This window comes from Phragmites australis, chromosome 7 (genome assembly GCF_958298935.1).
Source record: "Phragmites australis chromosome 7, lpPhrAust1.1, whole genome shotgun sequence".
NCBI classification, from domain to species: Eukaryota; Viridiplantae; Streptophyta; class Magnoliopsida; order Poales; family Poaceae; genus Phragmites; species Phragmites australis.
In genome coordinates, this window is record NC_084927.1 from 24,082,486 (window position 1) to 24,092,562 (window position 10,077).

The 10,077-nt window shown below is 40.2% G+C and overlaps 1 protein-coding gene across 1 annotated transcript; it reads right to left on the minus strand.

Moving 5' to 3' along the window:
• Positions 1 to 3,742: 3,742 nt before the first annotated feature.
• On the minus strand, positions 3,743 to 9,698 carry LOC133924273 (uncharacterized). The gene is made up of 12 exons (XM_062369734.1): positions 9,378 to 9,698; positions 8,142 to 8,288; positions 7,925 to 8,039; positions 7,739 to 7,830; positions 7,542 to 7,639; positions 6,801 to 6,838; positions 6,313 to 6,548; positions 5,627 to 5,720; positions 5,327 to 5,517; positions 4,636 to 4,855; positions 4,376 to 4,543; positions 3,743 to 4,245 (listed from the first exon to the last, which is right to left on the minus strand). The coding sequence occupies exons 1-12, from the start codon at positions 9,591 to 9,593 to the stop codon at positions 4,058 to 4,060; spliced, it is 1,803 nt and encodes a 600-aa protein (XP_062225718.1). The 5' UTR covers positions 9,594 to 9,698; the 3' UTR covers positions 3,743 to 4,057.
• Positions 9,699 to 10,077: the final 379 nt, after the last annotated feature.

The following is a 10,077-nucleotide window of genomic DNA, read 5'->3' on the forward strand; positions in this document are numbered from 1 at the left end:
ACACGCAGCAGAAAAAATGCACCTACCCAGAAAGTTTGGTGACTCCGGAGATGGGACTGGAGAGTCCAGAGTGTTACAGAAAAAGCAAAAACCAAACTTAAAGATTCAACAAAAGGTAGGTTTCATGGTTAGAATTGAACACTAGGTTCCACAGCAACTCAATCAATGACTCATCCCCACACGAAGGTTGAATCTTAAGAAAATATCGCTCAAGGATCAAAAGAAGAACACCAGGTGAAAAAGATCTCTAAGATAATAGTCTAAAGGCAAGGGTTCAAGACCCTATCACATATGCATGTGTATTGAATTTTATGCTTTTAGCTTCAAGAAGAACAATCTCCCAATGTGTTAAAATTTTAGCTCAAAAAGAAAAACAAAAAAAAACACTAAAAGGACAAACTTGCACACTAAGGCAAGGGAACTAAGAGAGAGAAACTAGAAGAAGGGGAATTCAAGCATATGTAACAAAATAAACTTTATTACTCAAAGTGGTCAGCCTTATTTTAGGCAGATTACAAAGATTTTTCTTTTAAAACTCTCACCTATTACATAGTCTAAGCACTAATCCTGCTCTCCTCTAAAACTCTAGTACAATGATCTCATATGGGTGCACAAGGGGCTCAAATGGCTGATACCGCCTCTCTTATAGCTTTACCCCTCTATTTATAGGCCTAGAAAATTTGACACATGAGTTTTCTAGTTTTTTTTTCTAAAATACCGATCTCTTGTAGTACACTCCTAACTACCACAGAGCGCATTTTGGTCCATTTTCTTTTCCATTCGTCGGACGGCCTCGATGCCTTTACGACTTAGTTTTGCCTCGATGCAAGCTTTATGATGGTTTCATGTACTCCTCTAATCCTCCCATGTTTTGAGGCTAAACCGTGAAACCTTAGTACGCTTCTCAAAGCGTGACTAGCCGCCACTTGCTTCCACCTGAAGCAAGCGCTCTGATGATGACGCGTGTTATCCATCTTGTGATCTTGACCATCGGCAAGTCTCTTCCGCTCCCGATCCCTCAAGCCACATTGTCACTTACACCGGTATCCCCTTCGCTTGACCTTGTCAATACGCCATCTTTATTATTCGTTTCATACTTTGCTTGACCTTCATATGTATAGCTAGGATTACCCTTGACTCCATCCGACCCTCCTTGATCGTCTAACATCAAGCACCTGCTTAGCCCCGATCACCTACTGTCAACCGTCAAGTTGCATTCGTCACCTATACACCATGAAATAAGCAAACATATTTCTCCACACTTCAAAACATCTCCAGGTTAGTGCAAAATCAAAAATTTCAACTCAGAGCATATTCTGCAAAATAACATGAACACCAGATATTTTGGTGTGTTCTGCTCCTAAACACCGGACCATCCGGTGAGTGTAACACTATCTGTTCCAAGAAAATTTTGCTCTCTAAAAGAAAATGTCTGGTGGAAGCTTCTGGTGATCTCATATCCATCACTGGATAATCTGGTGTGTGCTAATCCACTGAACCACCCTTCTGCAACCTCTCTGCAACAAAAAGTATGGCATATTCTCCGGTGTTCACAAACTTAACACCAGACCATCCGGTGTACATATTCAAACTTAACGCCAAAAATCTTCTCTCTACAAAAAATACTCCGACGCTCTCTAAGTCTATCGTCGGATCATCCGATATTTGCTTTCATTTCTATTTCAGTACTGAAAATACTCAGGTGCTCACTTCACTGTAACACCGGACTATCCGGTGTGATCAAAAACTCACACATCAGATATTCCATTGAAACATAATTTTCTAAAATCTGAAACAGTCTGCTTCAATTCAAACTTTGATTAGTCATAAATAAGATTACACACAAACAAGCTCATGCCAACTAAAATTATTTAAAATTCAACGTTATCAATAACTCATCACATACAAACGAAGACACGTTTCAACTTAATTTCTCAACAGCACAATGCAAATTTAGAGATAAAAGCATAGGAAGAAATACGATCGCTAATCTCTTTGTGCCCACATAAGCAGAAAATTCACTGTCATGCTACAATACTTGTTGAGGTGAGCCTTGGCATTCCTTGACAAGTGGAGAATGCCAACATCTCATGGTCAGAAAAGAAGATTTAGTTTCTAGCAAGAGGATAACATTCCATTTAGGTTGGTTCAGACAAATAGCATCTACAAATAGCATGTTAAGTCAAAGAGAATGGCATTGCGCATCCTGTGGTAGACGTACTTACTCCTCTCGCATGCCACGAACAGGCTTGTCCACTTGATCTACCACATATAATTCGGCCACTAACACGCATACATTGATGCCAGATCTAGATCTCTCAGTAATGCCATTAAGATATGTTATTTTTCCTAAAAAGACGATATATAATGCTGGAAAACGTTGGTGTCCTTTCAAAATGCTAGCATCAATTGACATATGTGTAATGCGTCCAAAATATCATGTCACATGAACGAACGATGAGCCCAAACCCTCGCATGCAAGTAGTGCCTCTGAAAGTTTTTTTGTGGTGACAGCATTTTTTGTTGACATGCAATCGGTCTCCCATTTGGCCTCGGCAAGACATGATAGCTTGATAAGAGAGAGAGGTCTCGCGAATGGCCTTGCCATGATCGGCATAATTCGTCGTTACTACTACCGGCGAAGAAGCGAGTGCACCTTCGTCGAACAGAGACGGGCACTTCCTGCGCTTGTTGATGCGAACCTTGCCGATTGCGATGAATATTTGGCCGAAATCTTTCTGCCTTTTCCTTGTCGGTGCAGCCCGGCACCCGAGATTTGAGCATATACAGCTAGGTTACAAGGTTTTACACTTTCACTGTAGCTGAAGCAACTCCAAGCTTAAATTCGGTTTCGATTTATCTTAGGCATTGTTACAGCATATACAATGAGGGGCCTCGGTCTTTTTATAACTGCAGTGACACATGTGTTTAGACGGAGAGGTGATGTGTTTACATAAGTATCGTTATTTATATTAATACTAACAAGATAATTAATCATACAGCTAAGTGTCTATGTTACAACAAAAATATAAATATTGAACATGGTAACATCAATCACAAACTCAATATATGAAGATGTGAATATGCTATTCGAGCGATGTTGAACAATACGTTGGAAGTGATATTGTAGCTTAATTTCAGATGAGATCTGAAAAATTATAAGGAAATTATCGGCTAATTTTTCTTCTAATTTTTTTATTTATTTTTATTAATAAAACAAGTCTTATATCTAGATAGATGGTAAAAATAAATAAATTATTTAAATTTAGAGTTTTTATTAAATAAAATAGGAGTAGAAGAAAAGGTGATACAAGAATCAGCTCACGTTCTATGTAATAGAGATCTAAGCATATATAGTTCTCGTGTTTTATCGTGGAGATTCCTTTTTCGCAGTAGATAGCCAGCGGGTCAGTGGCAAACAGACCCAGCGAGCAAGGCAGATCCTCGCCTGATCGCAGGTGGAAGGTCGGCCACTCCTCCCACACGGCGGCGACCTCCACCGTGCATCGTGTCCCCGGCAACAGTTCGTCGTCATTTCACCTCAAATTTTCAACTCTTAACACCAACCCAACCACCCATCTACCGATGCCTCTCCTCCGATCGGTACACACCAACGGTACGGGTTTACTCCGGCCGGTGCAGTCAATTCGAGGTCGTGTCACTTCTTCTAGTCATCTTTGCCTCTCGGTGCACTCGGCACTTCGTTTACCACATTACAAGGAAAAATATATCATGACAAAACTACGAGCAAATGGTTATGTATATTTCAAGCAAACCAAAAATTATACAGAAACCAATAAAACAAGGATCCCTGAAGATGGCCTAGCAATGGTTGTTAAAACAAACATAAAAGTAATTGGTGATAGTGTGACTGTTCCCCCGCAGTCCATAGGGCAGGACGATGTATGAGTGTGCCCTGTTGGTCAGCATCTCAGCGAAGCGTAGCAAGTCCAGCGTTCCAATTCAGCAAAGAAAATTTCACGCCCACTGGCAGAAACGGCTGGTGATGCCAAGACGTGTTCTATCTTTGGATGATCAAATGCGCTGGACTGGAGGCTCACTTTGTCTTCTTGTCCTCCGTGCTTGCCTCGGCCTCAGTTTGCTGAGCCACGGCTGCTGAATCACTTCCTTCCAAAGTCTGCTGGGGTGGCGGTTCATCCTCGCCTCCGAAGCCAAACTCGTTGACACGCTTCTTGTCAACCGGATATACCCACCTCTGGTAGAGGTATATCAAGAAGATAACATCTGCCAATATAAATCAGAAAGTGGCTAGTTAACAATCAAGAAATGCCCAGGAATGACATGTACAAAGAACAGAATGTTTTCCCTTTGGTTACAAGTAGTTATTAACTAAAACAGTAATAGTTTGCCTCACCATCTCTAAAAACTGAGAGACGATGCAGCATTGGCATTTTAATAACAAATGCGAAAAGGTCATCTATTATAGTGTTGAGGAACTTGTAGGTCATCTGTCTCCATGGCATATGAGCGACAGACTGCAGCTTGTAGTTGATGAATAGTTGGGGGCACATCATAATAAAACCTGAAGGACACAAAGGTGCATACATAAGCTCCATTGCTATTGTGCATTATCACACGCAAAGAATTAAGGAGACAGTTGAATTAGTTCCTTACCAAACATGTACACACAACTTGTCATAGAAGAGAGTATCCATGAGTACCAGCTCTTGTGTTTTTCATATTTAAGTGAATAGATGGAGAAACCAATCACAAGGAGGAAAAGGATATAGGTCAGGTACTTCATTGCAATAGCATCGTACTCCTTGGTCTTATTCTGTGCATATGAGTCACGGTCTCGGAACCTCAACATGGGAATCTTCCCACTTCTATCGATCTGGACACCACCAAAGAAATAATTTACTTAGTAAAAGAGGTAAACTAAGACATACAATTCTACTCTATTTCATAAGATCTCATCAGATAGATGCAAAATAGAACTACTGCCATTGTTAACCCTTGGTTGTTTTGGCATATTAGATGACATCAGACTGGTAAAAATGGCAGTAGTTCAGCGTGGAGTGAAACCAGGTCATAGCTCTGGAGTGCACTTGGAAACGCATAAAACACTAGCTGGTACTGTAATTGAACAATGAGGGGGAAAACAAAAGGACTTTGCAGTAAATAACTAACACTAAAAATCTTTCTTATGTTTGTGATCTTGATTATCTCCATTCTTTTGTCAAGCACTTCTTTGCTCATTGCTAAAAATATTTAATTTCAAGTGAAGATCACAAGACCAAGCAATTTCTACTTTCTACTTTCTAAAATGATCATAAGGGGTAAGAGAACCATATATGTCATTTACCTCGATGTGCATTGCTTTTCCGATCTTCCAAAATTCAATGCACACTCCAATTCCAGAGCTAGCAAGGATCATCCATGACGTGTCATTGTCAAGAAGGTACAGGAAAACAATAAGTTGACACACAAAATTCAGAACCACAGATTTTGCTGATAGACCTTCCATAGACTTGTTCTTGTTCCAGAACTGAATATCTGACAACAGCACCCAAAGATTTTAAAATAACTGGGTTATTATCTTATTATAATGCATAGTAATTCTTATCATTATACATTGTATTAAAAAAATATACAGTGCACATACCATTTTTGAAAGCCAGGAAATCAAACAGAGAGTGTAACAGAGAAACAAACATGGTCAATCCAAGAAGATATGGGTTTCCTTCAAGGAAAACTCTCTGCAATTTAAAAGAAGTCAAGAGTCAGTATCTGACTGGCACTGTAAGCAAATATCGACACTAACCGCATCCCAAGAAGATACAAGTAGACAACTATAAATATTTATTAAGTGCACCTCAAACAATATGGAATTGTGCAAGGGAATTCGTTTCCCAAAGAAAAAAAAGAGCACAATATATTCAGAAATGCCAGCATTCAGATGACTGCAGTTTAGAGTATTCACATTTTTTTGTGGATTATAGTATCCACGATTGTGTAAATCCATAATCTTGCTTAGATCCTTTACTTAGAGATTCTACCATTTGGGCTTCATCTTGTGCTTTTACTGTTTTCTTTTACTGATTGATTGAAAACATTATAACTTAGTTTCAGATCTGGAGCGACTGGATTGAACAGAAAGTACTCTCACACTATAGAAGAAAAAAAAGTCAAGTCCACTAAAAGTATGTGTACTCTTTTCTTGCACTTATAGAGGTTCAAAGAAATGAGTGTTTTTTAAAAAATTCTTCAGAAAAAATAAGAATAGGTTTGGTTAATCAGAAACAATTTTATTTTACAGAAAAAATTGAACTAAGTATTTCAATTGTGTACCTTGAGTTCATCAGCCTCGCCTTCAAGCATACTTCCATAACTACGATGAACTTGGAAGGACTGCTCAATCTGTAGAAACAACTGCCATTTGGTCATGCTAATAGGACCAACTTCGAGGTTTAAGGCCAGTTCCTCCACAGTCTCATTGAGTGCTATCAATTTATCCCTCAGTAGCCAAAACTCATTGAAGAATACAGTAGGATAGTAGTTGTTTGTAGCTGGATCCACGTTCAAATCTGCATCTCTATTGTAAAGGAAAAACGTGCCAACCCCACTAAAGAATCATTACTTTTTTGCAGAATGTATTTTGAATAACAAATTACATTCCACCAGAAGTTGGCTATAAGCAATGGACTTTAAGTGAATAATTATGAAAGGATGAGGGTAGTAACAAGAAGCTAGTATGCAGCACATGCATATTTCAAGCTAAAGTGAAACTATAACAAAAGAGAAAGATAGCATCACACTATTTGTCAGTTTAAGGATACATGGAGCAACAATGGCAGGGACATTATTGTGGGGATACCTGCACAGTTTAAACCGGGGAATGTCAATCATTTCTAGAGAAGATGAACAAAACAAGGAGGACACATCAACAGCAAAGCTGATACCACATGTATAAAGCGAATAGCATATGAAAAAAATGTCTAAGGTGCAAAACTTGATGCTGTGATGACTAAAATCATGGGAGTCTCATCCATGTAAAAAATAAACTGAGCAGAATCTTAAATGTACCCATGATATAATTTAAGTATCAGTTTGTGATTAGCATCAATGGAACCAGTTTTCTACACCAGATTCACATGTGTTTTCTCCTAGTTCAGGTGATCACTAGTAACTTTAAAAAATTAAGGGGAGCCTTCTTGTTGGTTCCTTTAGATGCACTAATTCCATCGGCTGCCCCTACTATCTCTTCTTATAGGTGGCCCTCGTAGAGAATCGCAGACTATCTGAAATCCAAATTCATCCATCCCATTTAATTGTTGTCGTAAATCTAGTTGAATGTAAACATTCTGTTGAACATTAATGAAGCAATACAAATTGACAACTATATAATATAGGAATGGCAATGTGCCACAGCCCATAGGTCTGATTAATAACTGGTACTTCATCTAAAAGCAATAAGTCATGTCAATGTCACAAGTAAAAAGGAACATAGGACATAGTCATGTAAAATCCTAAATACCATACAGATCAAACTGAGAAACAGAGTTTGATATAGTGAATACCGTGTGAAGTCATCAACAAGATTTATTGTTACATTTGGTTTCCAATATGCGATATATTCAACTGGACCCTCATCTTTATCACCAGTTTCTTTATTCTCCTGCAGCAAATCATGATGTGGCTTTTGTTAGTTCTGCAGATTATCAATACTACGAATTGATAGTTCACATTCTGAACAACAATGAACGAGGATAGAAACCTTAGGTGGTGCTTTTTTTTCAGACTCCTCTGAATCTCCAAGCAAGCTCTTCTTTTTACCGGCTTTTGATTTCGGCAAGAATGCCACGACAGCTAAATGACAGGTGCGACATAATTAATATTCCATACAATACAAATATGAGATCAATATAAAGGAAAGTTTGTGCAATGAAAGCGAAATCCATACGATGTGTCCTCCCAAATGAAGATTTTTGCTCATATTCAGGATCAGTAGGATCCACAGGGTAACCCGAGTGGGCAAAGTAAACATGAGCATACAAAGAGCCATTGTGCTTGAGAGCCTGTGACAACAACATACACCAAATACAAGATTAGTCCAAACCAGCAACGGATAGTATCATGGAAGTGTGTAATATTACTGTAGTTACTAATTGTTATCCTACCTCTGAAGGATAGTATGCTAATGATCGTGTTCTGGTACTGCCAGGTCCCCAAACTGCATACGGTATGTTTGTCTCATGCCAGATGAGTGTGTCCTCATTAGCAAAGTCATTGAACTTCTCATCCTCTGATAAATACACCCACATATCCTGCAGAAATATAGCCACCATGCAATTGGTGTTTAGCAAATCACAAATATCAAATGACTAAGGGCAGGCCCAAGCTAAAGCTTGAACGCTTGCCATATAATTTAACACATATATCATCTAAAAGGTAAAAAAAATGCAAGGTATGCAAATTTAGCAAAAAGAAAGAAAGCCAGTGAGACATCAAAAGTGAGTGATTTCATGATCTTTGAAACAAAAGCAGCATTTAATCTGCGTCTATTTTAGGGTCTAATGAGTCAACAAGAAAAGCAACAAGCATACAGAATGGTCAACTTGACCACAAGATTATCTCCTCAATCGATGACTTAAATTATGATCTACAAAGCCTTCAGCAACAGTGCAAGCACAAATACCAGAAAATTACTTCTCAGAACAAGAGAAATGACTGACAACATACTGAATATTTCACACGGTACTCAGAACACCAACATCAATCACCAAACTTTACCTTACTAAACTTCATCTATACAGCTTAAACATAAGGCCTTTTAACACACCCACCCACCCCCACTCCCGGTCTTCTAACAAATTCAAACACCACACATCTTCGCACAATTTACTGAATTCGGTGGCATCCAGTCATGACCAAAATCCACAAAACCCTGTACTATTTCGGAAAATCTTGAGCAACCGTCAGTTTAGCCTCCTGAGATCCAATTGAACACGCCAAAGGTACTATCTTTTTTCTCACAATAAAAGGAATAATGCTGCAGAGCACCAATACCTTCACGTGATCTCCAGGCTCAAAAACATCGTACTTGCACTCAAACGGCCAAACGCAAAGCTTCCGCAACGAAGCCACTAATCAGCCCCCAAGCACGCCTCTTGCGTAACAGCACCCACTAGCTATAAACAAAACAACTTACGGATCACAGCAACGAAACAACCTCCGATTAAACCCTATACTATCTTAGCATCGGAGAGAACGGAACCCAATCAACCGCACTGCACCACCTAAGGGCCACTGCCCTAACTTGCGGCACCGACGAATAAACCGCGATAGAGACCTAATACGCATCTCCAACCAAAATCTCGCGCACGTAGCGACCAAAAGGCCGAGGGCGTTCTCACCATTGGCTCTCCCTTCTGGAAGAGGTTGGACATGAGCATCCCCGGCTCCGCGGGTGGCCGCTTGGGCCCGAAGAACTTGGACGCGAAGTACCAGAACACCGCCATCCGCACGATGCCGGTGATGCTCTGTCCCAGGCCGCCGCCCTGCCGCGCCGCCGGGCCACGCCCCTGAGGCTGCGCGGCCGCAACCGCATCCGCCGCCGCCGCCTGCGACATCGCCGCCGGCGAGCTGGATCGGAGCGAGGGGGGGGGGAGGAGGAGGAGGCGCCGAGATGCGAAGGGAAACAAGGTTTCTGGTTCTGTGATGCTTTGGGAGATTTAACTGGAGCGGTTTACGTCAATTATCTATAGGGTTTTTTGCAGAAAGAGACTTGAGTTGTTACTAAATTTGTTGCGATAAGAGTCCATGCTCGTGGAGACGCCGATATGGCTTTGATGCGGAGTGATACGAAATTATTGGAGACTTGAGAGGCACAGATGTGATGAGGGTGCTACTTTATAACTTTATGCTGGAATTCACACAACGAGGCAAGTTGCCGTCCGATAGGAAACGAAAGGCTACGGGCACACCGTAGTACCGCACACGGACACACAGATAAAACTCCACTGACAGCGGTGTGAATATGAATGCGTACTATGCAAACTAAGCGATAATTGGATCTTAAAAAGAAAGTTATAGAATAATTTTATCACTCATACA

Excerpts from the sequence above, each read along its gene's own strand:
- LOC133924273 (XM_062369734.1), bottom strand. The coding sequence starts at position 9,593 with ATGTCGCAGGCGGCGGCGGCGGATGCGGTTGCGGCCGCGCAGCCTCAG. Across the intron at positions 6,549-6,800 it reads CCCTGCCATTGTTGCTCCAT|ATTTGAACGTGGATCCAGCT; the intron begins GTATCCTTAAAC and ends ATAGAGATGCAG. Across the intron at positions 5,721-6,312 it reads GCGAGGCTGATGAACTCAAG|AGAGTTTTCCTTGAAGGAAA; the intron begins GTACACAATTGA and ends TTTAAATTGCAG.